Raw genomic sequence first — 23796 nt, 5'->3', positions numbered from 1 at the left:
TGAGGGAGTTGCTCTAGGTATAAAGTGGAGGGAAGGAGAAAGGTGGACAGGAAAGGGAAGACACATATATTTTTTTCTTTTCCCTTTATTTTTTCTAGTTTGACACTTTGTCATTACTACGAGGAAAGCAAACAACCAGACCTGGGGGACAGTCAGTCAGCTGGTTGTGGAACTGCCTGATGAGGTTTTTGTTCTGCGTGAGCTCCCAGTCCCGAGCGCTGGTGACAGCCCGGCAGAGACCACCGAGCCTCTCAAGTTTGCAGTCGCTTGTGCCAGGGCCGGATTTTCATTACATTTTGGGGACTGGGGAACGCATCGAGGCCTCCTTTTGCCCGGGCTGTGCCGGGCTCCGCTCTGAGCCTCCCTGCTGCTCGCTGTCTCCCACCTTGGGAAGCAGCCGGTGCTCCCGGTGCTGCCGGCTGCGGCGGATCGGGACTTGTCCCCGCCGGTGGATGCAGGGGCGGGCAGCAGGGGCCGGAGCCCGGCGCCAGGGAGCGGGCGGTCCCGGGAGCGCTGTCCGGGGTGCTGCAGCAGCGCTCCCGCGCAACATCTGGCCGGCGGGGACGGGAGGCCACATCTGGGACGGAGGGGAACGGCGGCGCGGGGATTGGCAGCGGCTCCTGACGTCGCGGTGCTCCGCTCCCCCGCCGCCCCCGCCGCGGTGCGTTCTCGTGGCGGCGAGGGGGGCGCGCATCTGGGGGCGACACATCTGGGGGCGACACATCTGGGAGCGGGGGAGGGCGGGGGCGGGGGGAGGAGGACAGGGCCGAGCCGGCAGCGCCGGGCCCTCCCCTCTCCCCGCCCCTCCGCCGCGCGCGGCGCCGCCGGGACCGGGAGCCGGGACCGGAGCCGGGAGCCGGCCGGGCCATGCCAGCCGGAGCCCCCGCGGGCGCGGCGCGGCACCATGGCCGCTGAGAACCGCTCGGCGTCGGGCGGCGGCGCGCCCTGGGCTGGGCTGCCCGGTGAGTCGCTGCTCGGGGCTCCGTGAGCGCGGGGCGGGGGGCGCAGGGCATCCCCCGCAGAGTCCTGCCGGGGGGTGTCGGCATGGCTTAGGGTGCATGGGGAGGGGGCTGCGCACCCCCGGGGGATGTGGCCCGCGGTCGCCTTAGGAATGGGGGAGGTGTCTCTCTGCCAACTTTCCCACATCCCTGCGTCTCTCCGGGAACCCCGGGCTGCCCCGCGGGTCGGGACCCTCTCCCTGGTTCGCTGCCCCGGGATGTCTGGAGCCGTGCAGTCCTGCCACGGCACCGGGGTATTGTCTGCCATCCCCTTTCCCTTCTCCCATCCAAACCAACACCGTTCCCGGGATCCGTCGCCTGAGGAACCTCGGGTCCCTCCTGTCACCCAGGAAACAGCCTTGTCAGCGCCCTGAGTAGGGAATATGAGCAGCCTGCAGCCCCGGGGGCAGGCAGCCCCCAGCAGGAAACCCAGGACGGGCGTTATGTGCTATCCTGGTGCTTTCTCTGAGAAGGAGACATTCCTGGACAAGAAACTACCTGCACGCTTTCTTTGCTTCCCTCACTATTCCAACAAGAGCAATAGGGACACAACCCCGTATTTTTTGGATAATTTGTCGCCATATTGGGCAAACCCCTCTGCCCTTTCGGCCACCTCCCAGAATATGACTAGACAGAAGTTTTCCCCTTCTCCACAGAGCCCCTTGCCAGGTTGGGCATTGCAAGGGAGGCAGATATTGCCCCATCTCCCCCTCGCTGTGGATCTCATCTTCCCTTTAGCCCTTTCTGGCCCTGTTGCACCCTTCCTGCTAGTAATGACAGAGCTGCCCCGTGCTCTTCGTTGGCCCATCATGGACAAGAGTTGGGCAGCCACACCCTTCTTTCCAAAATAATGGCATTGGCTTCAAATAAGGGAGCAGTTCTTGTCAATTTTTTAAATAAAAGCAGTACTGGCTTCTGTCTGACCTGCTTTCAACCCCTCCGATTGTGCTGTGGATGGCTTTTTCTAGCTGGTCTTTGCAAAGTCTGCAGCTAGGGAGATATTTCCCAACCTGAGGAACAGCTGGTGTTGCCCTGTGCCCTGCTGGTAGTTGGGCTCTGCTTGGGCATTTGGAGGCTCCCTACTTTGTCACAACTGCCTTGAGTGACCTCCAAGGGTGGTTTGATGTCTGCCACAACTTGCAGAGCGAACAGATGGCTGCAAGGGTTGCTACCAATGCAGTTGGGTGGCTTGTTGATGCTGACACTGTCTATCAAAATGCTCAGGTGCCAGGATCCCAGAGCCCAGGCTTTTGGTGAAACATCACCAGAGACAATGCTCACGTTGAAATCACAGGTGACAGCAAGATGCGTTTTGCTGTCACCACTGCTGGGCATCATCTCCTGCTTCCTAACGCCCTGACTCCTGTGATCTGAGCACCTGCTGCTGCTCTCCAGCCCGGACTAGGCGCCCATGAGGCATCCCAGCAAAGACCAGTGGAGATCCTAATCAGCAACCCATCCTTGGTTCACCCTCCAGCCAGGATGGCGGGCAGTGATGGGAGCCCTGGGTGGGGAAGGTGGGGATGGCAGCAGGTGTGCAATGGTGTGCAGCAGTCCTGGTTCCTGTGGGAGCCAAGCCAATGTGCCTTTGCTCAGATGGGCAGCAAGTTTCTAGGGCTGCTGGATGGAGTGGTGGTGGCCCTGGGAGTGACCTGATGAGCAGGCAGAGGAAAGCTGGCGGGAGAAAGAAGAGAAGGGCTACCGGTAAAAGTGATTTGTTTATTCACACGAGGGGCGTACCCATCTCAGCAGGTCAGTCTGTTTTCTTTCATAGAAGAGAAATGAACTGAAATGATTAATTAATGCTGTGATCCAATTACTTGGAGTTTGCAAAAAGAGCATGGCTTTTCTCTTTTAACTGTCCCCACGAGCATCCCATTGATGTCAGGTTTTGTCACGGTTAGGGTTTTGTTGTTTTGTTTTTAAAAATTGAAATGACAAATAGCTCCTCAGGGGAAAAAAGAAAGAAAAAAGAAAAATAAGGAAAAAAAAAACCCAAGGAATAAATATAGTGAGACCAGAAGGAGCAGCTGATGCAGAGCAGTCCCTAGCACACCTCTGTGTTGAACCCGTCTCTGCCTGTCATGCTGAGCCCTGACCAGCAGCATCCACAGAGCTGAAGAGGTTTGGTGAGTGCCTAGCCGAGGTGGCAGATGCAGCTCTGCAAAGGTAGCAGGGAGAGCAGTCATGAGAGGAGAGGGAAATGGAGGCTGTTTGCAAGGGGCTGCTGCTTTCTGCACAAACACAGCTCTTCTTTCTGCATGGACAGACACGCAGCAAGAGTTTCATGTGCACAAGCTGACTCCTCCTTGGCACGCTAAGTCAGGGCTTCAGTGGGCATCTTCTGGAGATGTGGGCATTGTCCTTGAGCCAGTCACTGCTCTGTCTGACATGAGTCTATGTCCTCATTGCTCTCCAGTAAGCCAAGGGAGGAGGTTTGATTTGCATTTCAGCATCCATTCTGGGCTGGCTCTAAAACTGCATGTTTAAAAGACATGTTTCGGGAGATGCGAGAGTGCAGGACTTGATACAGTGAGGCAATGGAAGTTTTGGACCAGATCATTCCCATCTACTTCCTCTCCTCTCTTCATCCCCATCCCAGCATCCCCTGCTGACTCTCTTTACCCTGCCCAAGCACCAGCACCCATCAGGAGTGTGCCAGGTACCAGTGGGGAGGCAGAGCTCCACACCCGGGCAGTGTTGAAGGCTCTTTAAGCTGGTGATTGGAGCTGTGCCAAATCCATCCTTCTTCTGGGGGATCTGTGCGACCAGTCAGAAAAAAGACACCAGTTTCTAGGAAGACTCATGTCCTCTCCTGTCCAGGGCCCCAGCAGACCAGGAGGTGAGGGCCTGAATATGTGGCTATTGTCTAACTCACACTGGAGGAGTGTGCCAGCCTTGACAGTCCCTGGGAACACTACCCACCACACCACCCCTTTTACCCTCCAGGCACGGCACAGTCTCGCTGCATCCAGAGCCTTGAACATACCGAGGCGGACCCTTGCCCTGTATTCAGACAAATTAATTTAGCGAACCTTCAAGGAATTAGGCATTTCCTGGGGTTAGTGTTCCCTGGGCAGGCTGGCCCATGATTCCAGTATTTTGCTGGTGCATGAGCACAGGGTGAGGTGTCTCATATACGGATCTTCCCCTTGATGCTTAGAGACAGAGTTTTAGCAGGAGACACACAACCAGTCCCTGTCCCCTCAGACACACAACCTCCCCTGTCCCAAGAGACACCTGGCTGTCCTCACTCTGTGTGCATGTTGGCAGCCGTCCCACCTTCCCTGCGGATCGTCTTGGGACTTGGCTCTGTGCCAGGACAACATCATTTAACCTGTCTTCAGACCCTGAGTCCCCTGGCACTGTGAGCATAGCAAATGAGGCTGTGCTGGAGACGCTCCCCAGCCTGACCCCTTGCGTGCTGGGCACAGCTGCTCACACCTTCGCCCCGGGGCTGCTCTCGGGACCCTCCAGAGATGCCTTCAGCCCCGAGGCTGCACTGCATGGAGGAGGAATTCCAACAAAGCTCAGTTTATACCGTGCTAAGAAAATTAACATTGCCAGCCTGCAAATGCAATGGCTGTAGGCACAGTGCTTTGTCCCTCTGAAAATCCCTGAAACTGTTGCTGGAGGCCCTGCAAATCAGAACTGTGTAAGTGACAGTGGCTCTTCTGTGTTGCTGTGACCCTGTCCCCATTGCCCCTTTTCGTCCTGTGCAATGTGAGCTCCAGTCCCACTCGGTGCATGAGGCAGTGGCAGAGATGCCCAAGTGCCCTGTTCCCTTCCCACCTCCTGCCCCAGCGTTAGGCAGGTTGAGATGTGCAGCTGCAGAGGAACCTCTCCCACCTGTTTCCATGACTCAGAGAGAGCTGGAGAGGGTCATAGGGAACCACAGGGCTGTTTACTTGTCTCCAAGAGCCTTGAAGAGGAGTTTCATCCCAGGTCAGTTGGTGAAGGAGGGGCAGCAGCTAGAAATTTTGTCCTTTAAAGGCAGGACTTGGTGCAAACCATGGAGTTCCTTGAGCGCAGCAGGCTCGGCCTCAGCTATCGGCGTGTTACTGAGCTATCGAGTCTGGCTGTGCTCCTCCAGCCAAAAAAGCAAGGCAGAGATGCAGGCCCCCTGGTACCACAACTGCCATTAAATCAACACATTGTATAGCTCCTTGCAGCTTGGCAGAGGAGGCAGTGGGGCCTGACACCAGGGGCCTCAGCTGGAAGTGTCCGGAGATGAAATGCCATCAGCAGGGTTAAGGCTCCTGGTGAAGTTGGTTTGCATTGGCCACTTAAGGGGTTAATGTCTTCAGCCTCTTTAAGCAGAATTAGATTGATTTGTCTGTGGGAAACTCAGAGCTCCAGTTGTGCAACACTGAGGTCTGAAAACATGAATCTGCAAACATGATGTCCTGGGCCCCTGCATCCGCCCCAGGTCACAGAGCAGCTCCCTAGAGGCCCCCATGGCGCCGTGCTTTGCTGACCCCTCGCTTGCAGACCCTCACAGTGTTGATGTTAACTCCCAAGTCCCAGGCAGCGTGGCAGGGTGGCTCTGCTGAGGAGGGACAAAGATCCTTGAGGGATATTTGCATGGCTGAGATGGGGAGTACCCTGCATCTCGCTGTCTCTAGTGCCTCCGGGGTGGTTTGGATCCCTGCTCCGCTGACAGTTACATCATGTGCAGTCCCAGATAAAGCCAAAAAAGTGCATGTATGAGTGCAGAGAGGAGTGGAGATAAATGAAACTCTTCTGGTATGTGCCTTTGCCTGAAAACAGGCATGAGTTGCCTGGCCTTGGGCCTGCCCTTCTGCAGCACTTAGGAGCAGGGTCTAGCACGGTGGTCGCTACACTTCTTGCAAAGCTCAGATCAGTCACCAAGGCCCATAAGTGATACTCAATTCATGAAACCCTCTGCTACTATGTGCAGTGACAAAGAAATGAGGTGGCTAAACCCCCTGCCCTGTGCTGTGGGGTGCTGCCTACAGCATTAGTGTGGGGACACAGCCAGCTGGGGATCACCATCCTGCAGTAAGAGAGGTGACTCCCAGGCAGAGCTGGGCTGCCTGAGCCAGAGAGCTGCAGCCCACAAAGGTTTCCAGCCCCAGCACGGCTCCCACTCTGCCCAGCCAGGAACTGGTGGGTGCCTCCAGAAAAGGCAGCAGGGAGAGGTTTGCAGGCAATGTCTCTATGTGAGGTCTCTCATTCTCAGAAGATTTTCTTAGGACTTTTCTGTAGGGGAGATATGTAATCCCTCCCTGGCATCATGAGATTATTCCCACCTCCTTCCTCTCTGTCCCTCCCCTTCTCTGTTGCCACCATGAATGGGGATTTCCTACCTGCTCTCCTCCCCTGTGGGGAGCTCCCTGGCCCCCACATTTTCCATTCTGCTTGTCCCTGGGCTTTTCTGCTCACCTCTCCCTGCAGCTCCTCTCCCTCACTCTATCCCTTTGCTCAGGCATAACCTCCAACTCCAAACCCTCTGGCAGGTTTTGTGGCCAAGTGGAGTCTAGTATTTTCAGTTTCCTTTTTCATTAGCACCCCAAAGATCCCCACAGTGGCAGTGGCAGGGGCAGTGGCAGGGTGAGGGTGTTTCCCTACAACTGGCTTCCCAAAAAGAGCTGAGTCCTTCCCCCTTGCCACTCCCAGGCAAGGCCTGTCTCTGGGGCAAGGGGAACTACTCTACTAAGCAAAGAGATCTTAGGTCTTGCAACACCTCCCCCTCTAGCCCTCAATCCCTCCTCCACCATTCTCTCTTCCACAGGCATCTGATTCCGGCCACTAACCTCTCCCTGGAAAGAGCCCAGCTAATCCAGGCAGTCACTTGTTGCTGTTACAATCCTCTCTCTACCTCCCCTTCCTCTCTGCTGGCTGATCCCAAAGCCCTTCCCAGCAGCAGGACCTGTAGATGCAGTGGGGTTATTTCTGCTGTGCTGAAACAGCTGGGTTCTGTTAAAGCTTCAGCCCAGGCATATAAAAGAACATGAGCATCTCTCTGAGGCAGGGAGCATTAATGCAGTGGATGGGAGGGGAGAAGTGTGGCTCCAGCCCAGGCTCAGCTGGAAGCCCAGCACCTTCCTGGCTCAGCGACATGGGCTGAGCTCTGCCACCAGCCGGGAGCTGCAGCCCTGGGGCGGCCGAGGCAAAGGGCACTGGAAGGAGGGCACTGTGTGCCCTGTGCTGCTGTGCCGTGCTGCCGTGGTGAGCCTTCTCCCCGCGGGATGCTACCCATCGGAGCCAGCGCAGGCGGAGAGCTGGGGAGCCGCCGGTGCCTGGGAGCTGCGGGCTGGGCACAGCGGGGTAAGGCTGGACTTTGGCTTGCGTGGCATTTGCCATCCACACTTGCTGGTAGCATTCCACTGATAGGCTTTTTGTTTGGCCTAATAACTGGGTGACAGATGGTTAATTAATTGTCAGAATGACCAGTGTGCTGGTAGGCTATTTATAGGAGTGACCTTTCAATTACTTTTTTAAAAACACTTTCTCGCTGGCTTGCTTCTTGTCTGGTAATGCTGTGGGTAAATGGCATGCAGCCCCTTGCTACCTGCAAATGACACAGGGCACGTTAGGGATACAGGCAAGTGCTGGGGGGGCCAGTTTGGGCAGGGGGTGGAGGTGTGCCTGCTGTGGGATGCTGGTGAGCCTGCTGGGCTGGGCTCTACTGCGGGAGCAGCTCAACAGCCACAGTTCTGACCTGCGAGAGCTTCCCACAGCCAGGAACGTGGAGCCTCGGCTTTCCTCTGAAACCCTGCATTAACCACATAGTTACAAGCAGCAGTGAGGGCAGGGGAGGGTCCTGCTTTGCTTGGGGTGGGTGGTGGGGTTACACAGCTGCCACCCTCCCTTCTGGCCCTGGACACAGCAAATTTTCCAAACCTGATGTGCAAACACGTGTCAAGCACGGGGGGGTTCTCGGGCCCCCTCACCTCCCCCTGAAATCTGGCTGCTCCTGTGCCACTGAGCTTACTGCTTCTCTGGTGTCTCCAGGAAAAGCTATCAGAGGTTCTTAACTTGTGGGGATGGAGGAAATTGCTTTGCCTCATGAGGACCAGTTGAATAGCAGAGGAAGAAAGAAGAATAAATTATTCAACAGAAAAATAAAATGCCCAGAACCACTCCATATGTTACTGACAAGAAAAAATTCCTGTTCCACGATGGCTCACATCTCCTCTGGAGCAGGATAAGGACTTCAGGGATCCACTGACCAGAGGGGTGAAAGCACAGCCACCAGCTGGAGTGGGGAGGGTAGGGAGAGCCCTGCCATTTTAACACAAGTCCTGCTGGCCTCTTGTCTTCTTTCTGTTTTTCTAGTTGTTTACTGCCTTCATCATTGCAATGCAGAGGTACAGAAGCAGCCTGACACCAACCCTCCCCCTGCCAGGCACAGGGTCTCCCCTTGGTCTGTTCCCATATTTTGTATTTCTAAGGTGCCTGTTCCCAGTATCTAGGAATTCTGTTTTCCCACTCTGAGGGGTGTGAAACTGTCAACCAGAACAATACTTCACTAGCTGTAAACTGATGCTATGATTCAGGAACTAATTAACAGCTATTAGATAATGCAATTAGCACCACAAACTGTCACCCTTCCCTGAGTATACCTTCCCTTTGTGTGCGTGAGCCATGAATGTCTAGCATCTTCTGTTCCCTCTTTTTTCTCTCTCCTCCTTGTGGTGGTGGCTGCTGCACAAACTGCCCAGCCCCACATCACATCAGCAGTTTGTCATGGCAGGACTAATCCCATTAAGATTTTTACCCTCTCTACACTTTCAGGAAGGCCAAGACAAGCAGGGGGCTGGCAGTGGGGCTGACCTGCCTCTTTCCAAATGTGACACCAAAGATGACGTGCCCAGGCCCAGCCTTTGGCACCCAGAGAGAGCAGGGGGTGATGTGTGCCTTCTCCTGGGATGTGCCTGTGGTGGAGGGGGCCAGCTTCCTTCCCTCTTGGAGACAGGCAGCACCCAAAGCCCCACGGAATCCAGCCAGCCAGGAGCTGACAGCCACAGCCACCCCATCCTGGCTCTGGGCTTGAGGTCTCTTTCAGCTTTGCTGTTGCTCCAAACCCAGGCAGAGCAAAAGCTCATCTCCTCTGGGAGCAGCTCACACTCATAGGCATCCTCTGAAGTACAGGTTTCTCTAATTCCTCTCCTTCCCCTGTAAAGATCTTCCTCCCCAGACTGGTGTGTGAGCGTGGGGCTTGCTTTATGGTGGGGTTCCTTGCACAGCAGCTGGGTGCATGCAGAGCCCTGTTCATTCCCAGAGGCTTTGCTTCAGCTGCCTGTGGACCAGACACGGCTCTGCCCCCACTTGCACCTGCTCCCTGAAGATCCCCAGCCCTGAGGAAGACGTTGGGATGGGGACAGTGTCAAACCAGGAAGGGGGATGGCTGGTGATGACATGTGGGACAGGGGCTGTGCAGTACAGAGAGAAGAGGCAGGGAATGTTGGGGCAGTAGAGCTGCTTGCTGCAGGAGCTCATCCCACAGTTTGAGGTGCCACCAGCACATGAATGTTCAAAATACCAGCCTCTCCCTTTGCCTTTGCTGTGCTGGTGGGGAGGCTGGCCAGCTCCTTCCACACAAGGAGCAGCAGAGGCAGGAGGGAGCTAAACCCTCCATCCCACGCGAGCTGAGTGCTCAGCAGGTGCTCAGTCACTAATGAAGCACCCGATGGAGCACCAGCCTGCAGCTCCTGCAGACTTTTTGGGTACAGGATGATTGTCAGCAGTCCATAACAGGGCTTTCTCCTCTCCTACCTGGCAACAGGCTGTGAGGCAGTCTGTGGGAGCTGTCAGGCTAGGAAGGCTTGCTGGAGGGGCACATGAGATGCAGCAAGAAAATAGCAGGAGTTTTCTGCTGTGGCCTCGGGTGTCACCCTGTGACGGAGCACAGGCTTTGCTCTTGCTCTGGAGCTGAATCCTCACCCAACGGTGGTCACACCCATGATTTCAGGCAGCAATAGGGACTCTGCTGTGACAAGCACTGCCCACAATAGTTGTATCCCACCCAAATTACAACCTGCTTGGATCTGTGGCTGTATGGGAAGAGAAAGGCATTTCCCTGTCTTGATGACACGATTGGTCAGCACTGCAGCAGCCACAGAAACTCCTAGACCAAAGGAAGATATAAAGCATTGGAGTCTCCTAAAGGCTTCGATGGAGAGGAGAAAACCAGCCATAAAGCACTGCCAAAAGCGAGTTTGCTGTAGCTGGTGGGAGCAAGCAGGTGTGGGAGAGCACTCATTGAGCACTGCAGACAAAGAATGATTGTGTGCAGGCTGAAAAGCCAACTGGTGTCACAAGTAGGGGTCTCAGTCCCAGAAGCCCTTCTGAAATATTCTCTGCAACGTGCTCTGAAATGTTTGTCAGGGCTAAGTCTCCTCCCTGTCCGTGGTGTCATGAAAGTGGGGTGCAAAAGGGAATGGAGACAGAGAGGTGATGTAGGATGAGGTTTTTGAGGGGAGGGAGGAAGAAAGGCACTCCTGGAGGTGTAGAGAGCAAGCACTGGGCACTGGAGTACAGAGGGAAGGTATTTAGTGGAGAGACACCAGGTCCTGGAGAGGTCCCTTGGTGTCTGGAGTTCTGCTGTCCCAGCACTGGGAACAGTGATGTGGCTGGCATGAGGGTGGAAATGGTGTCACACTGGTGAGTTTGTTGCAGCTCCACAGCTCTCTTGTGTGCTCTCTCCATCTTTGGCCACATGATGGGGATGCAGACAGAGGTGACTGCCTGAGGGCTGTGCCCCCACCCAGGCCCTTCCCACACAGGCTGGAGGCTCTCCATCTCAAAGGCAAATGGCAGATCTATCCTTAGTGCCTGTGCAGGCATGATGCATGGCTTGGTCAGTTGTTCAGACCTACAAAATTTGTAGCATCCTTGGCCTTCTCCCAGCTTAAGACTGAGCCGTCTGTCTGCCCTGCTCAGGAAGGCAAAGGCAGTGCCGAGCTGTCCCAGTGAGCTCAGAGATGGTGTCAGGGCAGAAGAGTGAGACTGTGGGATAGAGAGCAGAATTTGGGGAAAGAAGGGATGCCCAGTGGGCTGGGACATGGCAGAGAATAGCCAGAGCATCTGAGGCAAGGGTGAGTAGTGAATACAGCTCCCAGCTCATACGTGTTGCTCTCTATGTATTGTACTTATCTTCCCACCTTTAAGCATTTTCAGTTCTCCTCCTTCCCTCAAACAGAGGATTGCTTTATTTTTGCTGTTTGATGAAGGCTCATTTTCACCATGCTCAATGTTTAAGCCCTCCGTCCTGAGGCTGCAGTTGCCTCTGCCTCCTCACACCAGTTTGCAGAGTGACCTCTGGGTGGCATCCAAAGGCTCTCGTGTGCGGCTGCCGCAGCCTTTCCTCCCGGTCTTGGGACAGGTACGGAATAGCTTAGGGTTGAGACGGACTTTTCTTACTTTGGGCAACTGAGAACACAAGCCTCTGTCAAGGCTGATAATTAATCAGACACGCTGAGAAGAGGATGCCAGTTCATGAACAAAAGTGAGAAAACTGAAACCCACATTTTAGCAGAGACGATGGAAAGGTTTCTTTTCAAGATTTTCAAATTCTTCTTGGAAGAGCTGGGGTAGATGTCTGCATGATTGCTAGCTTGTCTGATCAGTTTGATTAGCTGTTACAAGAATGACAGTTAAATCTCCCCATCTCACCAAAGTGAAGAAATTAAAACTCATTTCAATTGTACTGAAACCAACCCCCAAACTGCCATGATTATATATTTCTAAGCCATTTTATACACTTATCACCTCTTCTCAAATCTCTGGCTGGGTGCCCAGGAAGGATGGCAGCAGAAACCTCTCTCCCTCTCCCTTAATGCACCCCATGCACTTGGAGCTGGGTGCAAAGATGGGCAGTGCTACCAGACTTCCTCTCCCCATCCGTATCTGGCATTTAGCATCTACCAAAGGGTACTGCTTTCTTTTAAAAGCATTTTGTCTTTACAGACAGGCTTAGAGGATAATTACAGAGAGGTATTTCTTTGTCCCTCACCCACTTCATTTCCTTGCACCTGGGAGAGGAGCCCCACCACTGTTGCAGCTGTAGCCTTGCTAATGTTGAAGCTGCCTAAATGGCTATATCAGTCCCTGGCTTTAGCATCTCAGCAGCCATATTTCCATTTAATTACACCTGAATCTCTTTAGAAAGTGCTTATATTACAACATGGCTATTTGCTGGTGTCAGAAATCTCCTACCCTCACCATAAATTAAAGACAAGGGCATTCCTTTTCAAACCCTTAAAACAGACGAACTGATCTCAAAGCCTGCCAGACCCTGTTTGGAAGAGGCACACATCAATGGCACGTTTATACATTTAGCAAAATCACCTTCAGGAGTCCCAGGCATTTGGAGCCAGCACCCAAGCCAGAGACTCGCTGTGCTGAGCATTCCTATTGTGGGGACACTCGCCTCCTCGCTGGCTCCCGTGGGGTTCCCGGCAGCAGCACACATGGGGGTGAACCCTGGCCCCAGGCACCAGGTGGAGCTGCTGGAGGGACTGCCCTTGATGGGTTGGTGGGGTTGGGATGTCCCCAGCATCCAGGGTGAGGCTGGTGAAAGTCCAGAATATTTTGGAGTCTGAATGGTATGGGAGAGTCAAGTCCAATGGGAAGATCTTCTGTCCAGACCATCTCCCTCAGTGCCTTTGCTTTTCCTTTGGTTTCCAGGAAAATTCCTGGAAATTCCAATACAGCAGTTTTATCTATTGATTTTTTTTAAGGCCCATTCTACTCTTATCTTGGGTGATTAACCATAAGCATCTTAGTTTGGATGAAGGCAGTCTTTCTGTCCGTAATTCTCATCACCTTCCATAAATAATTCCATGTATCATGCTGAGGTGTGTGACTCCACACTGTACATCTCTGTGGCCAGGGTGGCTGCAGCTGCAGTGTGATGTGAGACTGGGGGAAGGGGTCATCACTTCCCAGCATCACTGACTGATGGCACTTGTGCAGCTCCCTCCCTCTCCTGAGCCTGCTGCACTGTGTACTGCACCACTCCAGATTACCCATCTTCAGCCTAGAATTGGCTTTTCAGCATCTGTACCTGAGCAATGTCACCCTTTTGTCAGGGCCCCCTCTGTTAGACAGGTTGGTGTCCCTGGTAAGGTGCTATGGGACTCACACAAGCCCCTTGGGTCTGAAGCTGTGGTGTAACTTGCTATTTTCCTTGTCCCAGATTTCATCTTCCAGAAGGAGCTGTTTGCTGCAAGAGACACAGGTGAGCCAAGCGGACCACGGCACGGGCTTTGTGGGTTAGGCGCCTCTTGGGGAGTGCTTTGGGGAGGTCAGCAGGACATGCCTGGGCATAACATAAACCTGCTCTGGTCCCTGGAGCAGGGCACTGGCTCCATGCCACGCTGTTCTGACAGTGAGCACTGTATATGCATCCCCCCTGGGCTCTGCAGTCCTCTTCCCTCCAGCCCTTTGGCCTCTCTGTGTGCCTCTCTGGGGCGCACGAGGTTGTGCTCCTGCTGGGATATGATTCCTGGCCCTGCAAAGAAGGGATCATCACACCCTGGCCAAAGGGCTGTCCTAGCCCCTTTCCTGCTTCTCTCCCTGCAACTTGTGTGTCTCCTCTACTGCTAAACAAGGACAAAAAAAGTGCCTCCACAAGGCTCCTGGAGTGGCAGAGAGAAGTCCAGGAATGCTAGGAGATTTTTGAGCACTAGCCACGAGTAGTGCTGGCCTGGGTAACTGAGGAAATGCTGCCAGGACAGGCTGGCAGGTCTGATATTCTCCCTTTCTGTCCTCGCTCTCCATGCAGATCCCATGCACAACCTCTCTGCTCAGCCCTGGCAGGCAAAGATGGCCAACCTGACCTATGACAACTTCACCCTGGGCAATCACTCCGAGGTGGCCATGCAGCCTCCCACCAACTACAAGACAGTGGAGCTGGTTTTCATCGCCACTGTCACCGGCTCACTCAGCCTTGTCACTGTGGTGGGGAACATCTTGGTGATGCTCTCCATCAAGGTGAACCGCCAGCTCCAGACTGTCAACAATTACTTCCTCTTCAGCCTGGCCTGCGCAGACCTCATCATCGGGGTCTTCTCCATGAACCTCTACACCGTCTACATCATCAAAGGCTACTGGCCACTGGGGGCCGTGGTGTGTGACCTGTGGCTGGCTCTGGACTATGTGGTGAGCAATGCCTCTGTCATGAACCTGCTCATCATCAGCTTTGACCGGTACTTCTGTGTCACCAAGCCCCTGACGTACCCGGCCAGGAGGACCACCAAGATGGCAGGGCTAATGATCGCAGCCGCATGGATATTGTCCTTCATTCTCTGGGCCCCTGCCATCTTGTTCTGGCAGTTCATTGTGGGCAAGAGGACAGTCCCTGAGAGGGAATGCTACATCCAGTTCCTCTCCAACCCAGCGGTGACCTTCGGCACGGCCATTGCTGCTTTCTACTTGCCCGTGGTCATCATGACGGTGCTGTACATCCACATCTCCCTGGCCAGCAGAAGCAGGGTGAGGAGACACAAGCCTGAAAGCAGGAAAGAGAGGAAAGCCAAGTCCCTCAGATTCCTCAAGGGCCCCTTGGTCAAACAGAACAACAATAATTCTCCCAAGAGGGCTGTGGAGGTGAAGGAGGAGGTGCGGAATGGGAAAGTGGATGACCAGCCATCTGCACAGACAGAGGCCACTGGCCATCAGGAGGAGAAGGAGACATCCAATGAGTCCAGCACTGTCAGCATGACCCAGACCACAAAAGACAAGCCCACAGCAGAAATCTTGCCCGCAGGGCAAGGACAGAGTCCAGCCAACCCCCGGGTGAACCCAACTTCCAAGTGGTCCAAGATAAAGATTGTCACCAAGCAGAGTGGGACTGAATGTGTCACTGCCATTGAGATTGTCCCAGCTAAGGGAGGAGCCTCTAACCACAACTCCCTGGCCAACAGCCGCCCAGTCAATGTCGCCAGGAAGTTTGCCAGCATAGCCAGGAGCCAAGTACGGAAGAAGCGCCAGATGGCTGCCCGAGAGAAGAAAGTCACCCGAACCATATTTGCTATTCTGCTGGCCTTCATACTCACATGGACACCCTACAATGTGATGGTCCTCATTAACACCTTCTGTGAGACCTGCGTGCCCGAAACTGTGTGGTCCATCGGCTACTGGCTCTGCTATGTCAACAGCACCATCAACCCAGCCTGCTATGCCCTCTGCAATGCCACTTTCAAGAAAACCTTCAAGCACCTTCTCATGTGCCAGTACAGGAACATTGGCACAGCCAGATAAACTGGCACTCAGGGACCACTTCAGTAACATTATGGAAACCCTTCCCTTTGCCTCCTTTGCCAGTGGGGGTTCCTCTGCTCCCCACTCAGAACAGTGCAGACTGTGCAGTGATTGCAGATGATGCCCTTCATCCAATGCTGACAAAGATCCAAGGCATCTCTGAGCTGCAGGTCCTTCCAGTTACCTGGGCCTGGGGACTAGCTTGGGGAGCCAGCAGGAAAGCCAGAGGCAAGAGGAGGAAACGTGGTCACCAGGAGCCCTTCCCAGCTCCATGCTCTTGAGATTGGCCAGATGGCATCAGTGTTTCTCCTAAGACTTGATGTACCTTTTCCAAGGCTGACCATCTCCAAGGCGTCAGAGCTTGTCTGCATGCAGATGGGCTAATGCTGGATGCTTTCCTTTGGCTTCTAAAGTGTTTATTACCCAAGAAATGAAAAGGAACCAGGGCCAAACATTTGCTAGGCATCTTGGACCAGGCTGGCTCAGGCATGCTAATGGGGAGTCTTGCTGGCCCAGCCAGGCCCCCTGCAAAGGCAGTCAAGATTGCACCCTAACAGATGTGGCAAGCTGCTTCCTTTCCCTTGAGAGTGCCATTGGACATCCTCACCCAGGGACCTGGGGCAGAATTTTTCCCTGGGCTCTGGCTCTGCTCTCCCCTTCACGCCCTTTTAGCCCTCAGACAGCAACTTGCTGGAAAGACAGACAGACAAACCAAGCATTTCACTCCTGGGTGAAGAGTCTGAAACCCAGTCGCCTCCAACAACAACGGAAACTAAAACTGCAAAGAAAAGCAGTGGCGTGGTGCAGGACTTCGCCCCACAGCCCTGGGGGAATGGGGCCCCTGCGAAGGGGGCAGCAGTGACCGTGAAAATAACTGTCCTTGGGAGGGAGAGGGGTGACCTGGGGGTCATAGAGGAGGGTGGGAAGAGGGTCTGCAATGTGGCCAAGGCATCCTGTGCCTCATCTGGGCCATGAACAGGTCCCTGCTCTCCCCATGGTGGGTGTGGGAGGCTTGATGCGTGGCTCCGGAGGCAGGAGAGGATGGCGGTGGCCTCCAGCCCCACTCCTGCCCTGGGTGCAGGGGGATGCTCCAGGGAGGCCGAAGGAGCCTGTTGCTGAGCTTTGTAAATGGATGTGGTGCTGTTGTGGGTGTTGCGGCAGAGCCCTCAGCATGTGGGCTTCAGCCAGCATCTCCAGCCTCCTCCCAGCCCACCCGTGTGTGCAACCCAGACCACCCAGGGGTTGCTCCCCAGCTTCTCCCAAAGCCAGGTGCAGGCAAGGGAGGGGACAGGGCCACTTTAGCCCTGGCAAACTCCGTGTCCATATGTCCTTCCCGTCCTCATGCTAGGGTGCAACCTGGAGAAGGGCTGCCCCAACCCAGATGGGAACCCCTCTGTCACTGCCTCTAGGGGTGCACAAAATGCCTGGTGGGTTTCTGGGTATTTTTAAATGGTTACAACTGCAGCCCAACACACCCCAAGACAAATAAAGACCTTCGACCAGGAAACTGATGGCCACGGTGTGAGGAATGAATGAGTCAGCACCTGGGTGGCTCCTTCCCAGCGTCCCAGTGTCACCCACTGGTGACACTTCCTACAGCCCCTACCTTCTGCCAAGATTAAGTAGGGGCATCCTGAAATGTTGCTGCAAAGAGGTTGGGAGGTCTGACCCATGTGCTTTGTCCAGGACCATGTCCATGCGGCACCCAGGCCACCACCACCAGCTGCGTGCTAACTTCACTGCTGGTGCCAGTGGGATCAGCAAAACTGGGTTTGGTGGGGTTTCCATCGCAGCAGCACCTTGTGGGGACAACAGGTGTGTTCTGATACTTTTTTTAAAAAGATTTTTATTGGAAAAGGAAAAACCCAACATTTTCCAAAAGGAGTGAGAGCTCCCACCCAGCACTGGTGCTGGCATGACAAAGGCAGAGGGGCTGCAGCTCCAGCACAGGCACACATGGTTAGAATTGACAGAGAGGAGATGTAGTGGCTTCTCAGGGTGGTTGTTATGTTTTCCTCAATTGCTGCAGGTAAGTCGTGCCCCAGCCCATGGGATGCTGGAATAAACCCCCTGAGGTGAGAGCAGTCCTCGAGTGAGAAGCTTGAGTGATGGGGTTACTCAGGCATTCAGCACCCAGCCCTTCTCTCTGGCACAGGTACCTAGTAGAGGAGTGAGGAGGCTCCTGGGCTTGCCAAACTCATTTGTGCTGGAGGGTGGAAAAATGTGTGTTCCAACCCAGCTCTCCATACACATGCCAGCGAACCCCAACACCAGCCAAGAGGAGGTGAGCAGGATGCACTGGCAGTGGCGAAGGGGCAGCAAGGATGGAGGCAGCCTATCCTGCAGGGTGGGTGGGTTTGCTCTCTACAACACTAATGATTAAAACAAGGCATCTCAGTGAAAGAGGAAGGCATGGAAAGGAGTAAGGAGAGGAGAAGGAAGACTGTAGTGTAGGCCAGCTGCAGCTGGACATCCAGTCCTGTAGGCACCATGTCGAGGAGCCGATGAGAATGCTGGCTTCCTGCTCTAGTCCTTCCCCTTGCCCTTCTTTGCTGCATTCAAGAAGCACAGGAAACAAGAGTTAGTGCATCTGTTGGCAGCTCATGGTCCCCCAGACACTGCTGTGGTAGAAACGTAGGCAGCATGGCTGGCTTGGCATGGCGAGTGGCTGCATCCCTGCAGGCAGCCTCTCACCATGCCAAACCGTGTTTTGCACCAGACCCAGTGAGGAGAACATGGAATCCTCATTCCACCAAAGCTGGCAGTGGTTTGTGGGGAGACCAGAGTTTTTCCTAGCAGCACTTGCACCCCACCCAGCCAGCAGCTGGACTTTGCAGTGCAAAGCGAAGAGCATCCTATGTCATCCCTCACACCACCAGCAAAGCTCAACCACAAGAGGCCAAGGTACCTCTGAAAAACCCCTGCCCAGGGTCACAACAGGACCCTTCTGGGGACAGGAGTGGTGGAACTGACCTTTGGACTTCGCCTTGGTCTTGGAGGAGCAGGGCTTGGTCACATACACAATCTCCTCACACTGGGCATTGTACAGGGCTTTCTTCAGGATGCCGGAGCGAGTCTTCAGGCCTGTCTGAGCGCTACAACCTCCCCAGCTCTCAAACTTGTACTTGCAGTCAGCTGGATGAAAGAGGAGAGGCATCAGAGCTGGCTAGGACTTGGCAGGACACTAGCCCCGGTCACCCAGCACAGGGTGATCCCCAGCCACCCCTCCTCCATGTACCCACCTCCGAATTTCTTCTTCCAGTTGCAGGGGATCTTGCACTTGAGCTTCTTACTCTCATCTTTGCAAGTTCCCTCACGGTAGCCCACGCCACAGTCCTTACTGTTGGGAACACAGGGTCCCCAGCGCCAATCCTCACACTTGGAGCCATCCTTCTTTGCCTTTTCTGCAAGGAAGAGTGGAGTGGGTGCTCTCTGCAGGGACAGAGGAGCATGCCCCACTCTGCCCTCCACTCCACTGGCCCCCCACCCCAGGCTGCCTCTCACCTTTCTTGTTCTTGCCAGCCTCAGTGGCGGCAGCCACCAGGATCAGTGCCAGGAGGAGGAGGAGGCCCCGGACCTGCATCCTGCTGTGGAAGAAGGAGAGGTTGAGATGGATTGGAGCTTGGGGTGCAGTGTGGTGTTGAGAGGGGGCATAGTGGACTGTGGGCAGCCTGTGTGGGAGTAAGACAGCAGCTGCCTCCATTACGCATGCTCACTTACACGTGTGTGTGCACCCCTCTACCCTGCTTGTTACCACTCATTAGAATATGTTTATTAACTGCAACAGGGAGGTTAATTGTGCACCTCAACAACTGCCTCCCACCAGGGAGTTGCAGGGCTGAGAGATTGTTCCCACCCCTGCAGCCCTCACATTGCCCTGCATGCGGTCAAAATGCTCTCCAGTGGGACCCCTACAGGCCATGCAGCATCTGGGGAAGGCTCTGCAGTTGGGTGCCAGTTGTCAGCCCTTATCCCCCATATTTCTCTGTGGATTCTTTATCCATTACCCAGCAGGCTGCTGCTCCATACTAAAAAGCCTTGGGGTCAGGAGGCACAGCTCCCACAGTACCTTACTCCAGTTCCATAGGATGCCAGGGAGAAAAAAAAAGGCCCAGTAAAAACAAACCCACTGCCATGAGCGGTCTGAGAGTTAAATCAGCAGATTAAACACCAAAAAAAGCAACCACAGTGTGGGAGCTCATTGGAGGGATGAAACAGGAGTGCTGAGCCCACTGCCTGCACCACCCGTGCATGCAGGGGGGTGCAGGTGTGCATGGACTTGGGAACAGGCTGGGGACAAGGGTGCACACACATAAGGGTTCATGTCTGGGGACTGTGCCCTGTCCCCCAGCCCCAGTGGCCTTGTGACTATGTGATGGCTCCCCTCTGGCTGACACCATGAGACTCCTTGGGACGTTGCTACCAACACTGGGATCCTGGATAGTGCTCTCAGCTGGAGCAGGAGTGCAGACGTGCAGAGCCAGCATTTCAAATCTGGCGACCCCTTTCCTGCTCCCCCAAAGCCTTTTAGGATGTGACCCATATCTGTATGGCAGCAGCCATCCAGAAGATATATAGCACCTGCCCTGGCTCTGTGATGCGCTTTGCAGGACTGGGCTGGACAGGATGAACTGCAGGTCCCAGGGGCCATCAATGCAGGGAAGAGCCCGGGGTCAGTGTTTGCTCCTTCCCCTAGACTCCCCGGGCAGTGTGCCAGAGAGAGCAGCAACCCACATTATTCAGGCTCCAGTGCACTCACCTTTCATGCATCTGCCGCCAAGCTGCCGGCTTCGCTCTGCATTGAACTGTCACAGAGAATTACACAGACTGGCTGGCTGAGGGCACAGTCATGGGGGTGAGATCTGCCTTCCCTCTCATCCAGCCTGGCTGGGAGCCATCCTGCCAAGCACAGCATGGCTCGGCTCTGTTCCCACCCACCTCCCTTCAAAGGGGACAAGAGCTCAGCCCAGATGGGCTAGTTACAGATGACAAGGCTGGAGCTGAGCTGACTTACGGACATGGCTGTTCCACTTTCTGCAGCAGCTCTTATGGAGCAGCACCTCTGACATCCACATTATTCACAGCGTCTCCCTGGTCTCACGTGCTGTGTAAACTTCTCTCATCCTTTGCTGCACAACATTTCCCTGTGCTCCTTGCACCCACCCCCCAGCCCAGTGCCTTCTGCTCAGGCCCTTCTGACATGTCCTTCAAGCCCCCGGGGCAGACAGCCCCATCTGCTGTGCTCACCCCTGCCTCGCCTCCAGGCATGGGCTCCCTCTGCTCCCCACGGGTGCAGTGGCACCCTGCCCATGTGTACACAGGGATGTGAGAAGAACGCCCTCTGAGGGGCAGAAGAGCTACAGCCCGAGGGACCCCTAGATCTGCTTCCAGGCTCTGCCCGGCACATCACATTCCCCAGGCAAAGATCTGCAAGGGGCCTTCAGTCGTGGCTCATCCTAAAGCACTCATAAGGGAAAGGGAGTGCAGTTTTCCAACTGGTTTTCCAAACAGTCTGGCAAACAAGAGCTGTTCCTGGTTGGGCTGACAGCACCTTCAGGCATGCTCGAACAGCCCTGCTTCTCCTGTGTCCCCGTGGGGCCCTGGCTTCTCTCCTCCTCAGATGCTGACTGCCTCTCACAAAGCATTTGTCTCTCCCAGGATTTGGCTTCCATGAGCAGAGCAGCCTGGAGTCTGACCACATCATGGCAGTCCCTGTTCTCCCTTCCCCCATCCTCTTAGCTTCCCTGAGTTTTTTAAATCTAGGATCAGCTCTAAAAAGAAAAAAAATCACCTGGTTAAGCTGAAGCAGAGCTCAAATACCCACCATGGCAATGGGAAAGCTTGAACCCCTCTCTGGAAACCATTCAGGGCCAGGTAGTGCCATCTAGTTCTCCCAGAGCAGGCCACACATCCTCCCCGGTTCCTGATCCCTCACTGCTGTCCCCATGCGCTCCTGGGAATGGGGAGGCAGCTGGGCTGGCACCCCCTCTCAGCTCGGCTCAAATGCAGCAGTGGTGGGCACAGGACTGCTGTCCTCCCTCTGCGGGCTGAGCTGCTTCCCAGGGTCCGGGCAGGGAGCACGGCACTCGAGGAGCCCAACGCTCGGGAAGGCTTCGAGTGCCAAGCACCCCGACATCAGGAAGTTCCCTGCTGCCAGAAAAGGGGGGACTGAGCATGTCCCCGTGAGCCAAGGCATTAGCACGACCAGGAGGTGTTCTTAGAGGTGCTGAGGGAAACAGAGCCCGGATGCTGTGGGGCTTTCTGGCAGACGGCCTCACCTTCCCCTCGCAGGGAGGACAAGGTGCTCCAAGGGGAAAGGGTTCTGCCCCTGCAATGGGGGAAGAGAGGGGAGCAGGGAGCGCCCTTCCACACCTCTGCCGGCTGCTCCCTCCTCAGGGTAGTTGCTGTGCCGTGACCCCTGTACAGCTTCTTTCCCTCGCCCTCCGGAGAGGCGGGCGGTGGTAGAGTCCTGCTCCGGGGCAGCTTCGATCGGAGGATCTCCACCACCTGAGCCTTCCCTGAACAGATGTGGGGTGCTTCCCCAGAGGAGTGGGTGGTAGGATACCGGGCCACTGTCTCAACCCGTCTGCTCTCCAGGAGCCCTGACTCCCCGCCAAACTCCATCATCCCGTACCTCCAGGCTCTTCCCTGGCTCCTCTCAGGCGAGCCCACACCGGGGGGGTACCGACCCCGGTACCCCGGCCCCAGTCGCCCTTTTCTGCAGCTCCTCCCCAGCCAGAGCATGTCCCCCAGCCCGGCAAAGCCCCTTCCCGCTCCGGGGAGCCCTCAGCCTGGATGACTGCCACCTCCCCGGGGAGGTGAGGGGAGGTCGCGGCTCTCCTCGCCCGGGGCGCCCGTAGCCGTGGCGTCGGGCGGGCGGTGCCGCCGTGCACGGGGGCCTGGGGTGGGGGCCCGACCCCGAGAACTGCGGGCGGGGGGCCGCACTCACCTGCGGTGCGGAGCGGAGCGGTGCGGAGCTGCTGCCTTTGTGTGGCGGCCGCGTGCGGAGCCCCGCGCAGCGCACAGCGGCCCCTGACGTCGGGCTCGGCCGGCAGCAAAAAGGTGGGTTTTTAGCCCAAAACTTTTCGCAAGCTCCTCCTCTGCCCCCCGGCAGGCACAAAGGCAGGGCGGCGGAGGGGCGGCCCGGGGCAGGCTAGCCTCTCGGTCGGCGGGGCGGGGGCAGCGCGGGCTCGCCGGGGGTGAGCTGGGCTCTGGGGGCGTCAGGTCCCGCGCGTCACAGCCCCTGTCCCCTGTCCCCTCTCATCTTCTTGCGGTGCTCTCCGACCCGCACCCACGGCGCGGTACTAGGGAAGCTGTGCGGGTTCAGCTGACCATACACCCCAACTTAACCGAGTGGCCGAAGGGGTGCACAGCTGAACAGGCGGGCAGGGTCTCCCCTGGAGCTGCTGCTCTGAGTTCCGCTGGAAGCTGGCTCCAGGGGCACCCCTGGGGCTCGGTGGGGTGAAGGGTACCACCCCATGTCTCCACCAGCTCCGTGGATGACTCCTTCTCCATCAAGGCCACTGGAATTAATGAACCGACCTTTCATGGTCTCTGCCCTTTTCACCGTTCTCTGCTTGCTCTGCCCCTCGTGGGAAGTTACCAGGTAAGGCGTACTTGCTCCGCACCCAAACGAGCACATCACTTACATGCTGTCCCAAGCATGTCCCCAGTTCCATCCCTTGTGACCTGCCTGCCTGTCCTTAGCTCAGCCATGCTGCAACCCTTCTCTTTGGACCAAGCAGTGGTATCAGATTGCTGAGGGGGGGATGAAAAGGACCTTGCAGATGTGATTGCTCCCTTCCCCCATCCACCATCTTTCCTTGGGAGGTGAGCAGAGGTAGTGGCCAAGCCAATTCTCTTTTGGAGTTAGCAGCCAGAAAGGAGAGTGTCATGCCAGAAAAATGGGGCTGTGGTGGGGAATGGAGCCATTTTGCCACCTCTTATCCTGAAAGAAATCTGCTGAGAGCAGGGCTGCCACAGGTGGGGTTGCAGGGCAGGGGGAGGAGCTGTTTTTTATGAGCTGCTTCAAAACCAGGAATTGCTTTCCAAGAGATTGCCACATTTAATTCCCACTCTGCCAGCAGTTTCCTGAACATCTGCAGAGGTATTGAGGAGAGCTGGCCAATGTGGGAACGTCATCTCCCCTTCCTCCTGCACACAGCAACAGGTACTGCTCTGTGTGGTGAGGGATCTGGAGATGCCGGGTTGTACATTTGAGCCCTGGATGCAGAAATGGATCCTGATAGCTGGACAGGTAGCAAAGCTAATAGCCCATCCCTCTTGCTGGGCCTTTAAACTAAAGCTGAAGAAAGCCACTGAGACAAACATCACTGTAAAAAAGGAAGAGGAGCTAGGCATGCATCAGGTTTGTGTGTCTGAATTACATGCAAATGTAATGTGATGAGCAAACCAGGGCCTGTAGAACTGTTAAAGAACTAGCTGTGGAGTGAGCACTGCTGCTTCTCTTCAGCTATTTCTGGCCAGGAGCTGAAGATCTTGCTGGAGTCCCCAGGGCACAACAGCATAAGGTACAGTGAACCCTGTGCAAATTTCCAGTCCCACC

At 55.5% G+C, this 23796-nt stretch overlaps 2 protein-coding genes across 6 annotated transcripts; one reads left to right on the top strand and one right to left on the bottom strand.

Annotated features, from left to right (window-relative positions):
- The first annotated feature begins 810 nt into the window (after positions 1–810).
- On the top strand, positions 811–16741 carry CHRM4 (cholinergic receptor muscarinic 4). Of its 3 annotated transcripts, none has more exons than XM_085062467.1 (3): positions 815–962; positions 13165–13206; positions 13753–16741. In XM_085062467.1, the coding sequence occupies exons 1-3, from the start codon at positions 905–907 to the stop codon at positions 15228–15230; spliced, it is 1578 nt and encodes a 525-aa protein (XP_084918593.1). In that variant the 5' UTR covers positions 815–904; the 3' UTR covers positions 15231–16741. The 3 variants fall into 3 exon arrangements, with proteins under 3 accessions (XP_084918594.1, XP_084918593.1, XP_084918595.1); XM_085062469.1 differs by lacking the exon at positions 815–962 and adding an exon at positions 7019–7289; XM_085062468.1 differs by lacking the exon at positions 13165–13206 and having other exon boundaries at positions 811–962.
- An 85-nt stretch (positions 16742–16826) lies between these two features.
- Positions 16827–22345, bottom strand: MDK (midkine). Of its 3 annotated transcripts, none has more exons than XM_085062481.1 (5): positions 22180–22345; positions 18735–18814; positions 18473–18634; positions 18204–18365; positions 16827–17782 (listed from the first exon to the last, which is right to left on the bottom strand). In XM_085062481.1, the coding sequence occupies exons 2-5, from the start codon at positions 18811–18813 to the stop codon at positions 17757–17759; spliced, it is 429 nt and encodes a 142-aa protein (XP_084918607.1). In that variant the 5' UTR covers position 18814; positions 22180–22345; the 3' UTR covers positions 16827–17756. The 3 variants fall into 3 exon arrangements, with proteins under 3 accessions (XP_084918607.1, XP_084918606.1, XP_084918605.1); XM_085062480.1 differs by having other exon boundaries at positions 18735–18817; positions 22180–22344; XM_085062479.1 differs by lacking the exon at positions 22180–22345 and adding an exon at positions 19990–21191 and having other exon boundaries at positions 18735–18817.
- Between the last annotated feature and the right edge of the window lie 1451 nt (positions 22346–23796).

The sequence above is a fragment of the Lichenostomus cassidix genome, chromosome 5, assembly GCF_008360975.1.
Source record: "Lichenostomus cassidix isolate B80296 chromosome 5, HeHo_3.0, whole genome shotgun sequence".
Taxonomy (NCBI): domain Eukaryota; kingdom Metazoa; phylum Chordata; class Aves; order Passeriformes; family Meliphagidae; genus Lichenostomus; species Lichenostomus cassidix.
The sequence above is the reverse complement of the archived record's forward strand: the minus strand, read 5'-3'. Positions and strand labels throughout refer to the sequence as shown.

Excerpts from the sequence above, each read along its gene's own strand:
- CHRM4 (XM_085062469.1), top strand. The coding sequence starts at position 7,211 with ATGCTACCCATCGGAGCCAGCGCAGGCGGAGAGCTGGGGAGCCGCCGG. Across the intron at positions 7,290-13,164 it reads TGCGGGCTGGGCACAGCGGG|ATTTCATCTTCCAGAAGGAG; the intron begins GTAAGGCTGGAC and ends TCCTTGTCCCAG. Across the intron at positions 13,207-13,752 it reads GTTTGCTGCAAGAGACACAG|ATCCCATGCACAACCTCTCT; the intron begins GTGAGCCAAGCG and ends CTCTCCATGCAG.
- MDK (XM_085062479.1), bottom strand. Across the intron at positions 18,635-18,734 it reads GGCTGGCAAGAACAAGAAAG|AAAAGGCAAAGAAGGATGGC; the intron begins GTGAGAGGCAGC and ends TCTTCCTTGCAG. Across the intron at positions 17,783-18,203 it reads GACCAAGGCGAAGTCCAAAG|CAAAGAAGGGCAAGGGGAAG; the intron begins GTCAGTTCCACC and ends TCTTGAATGCAG.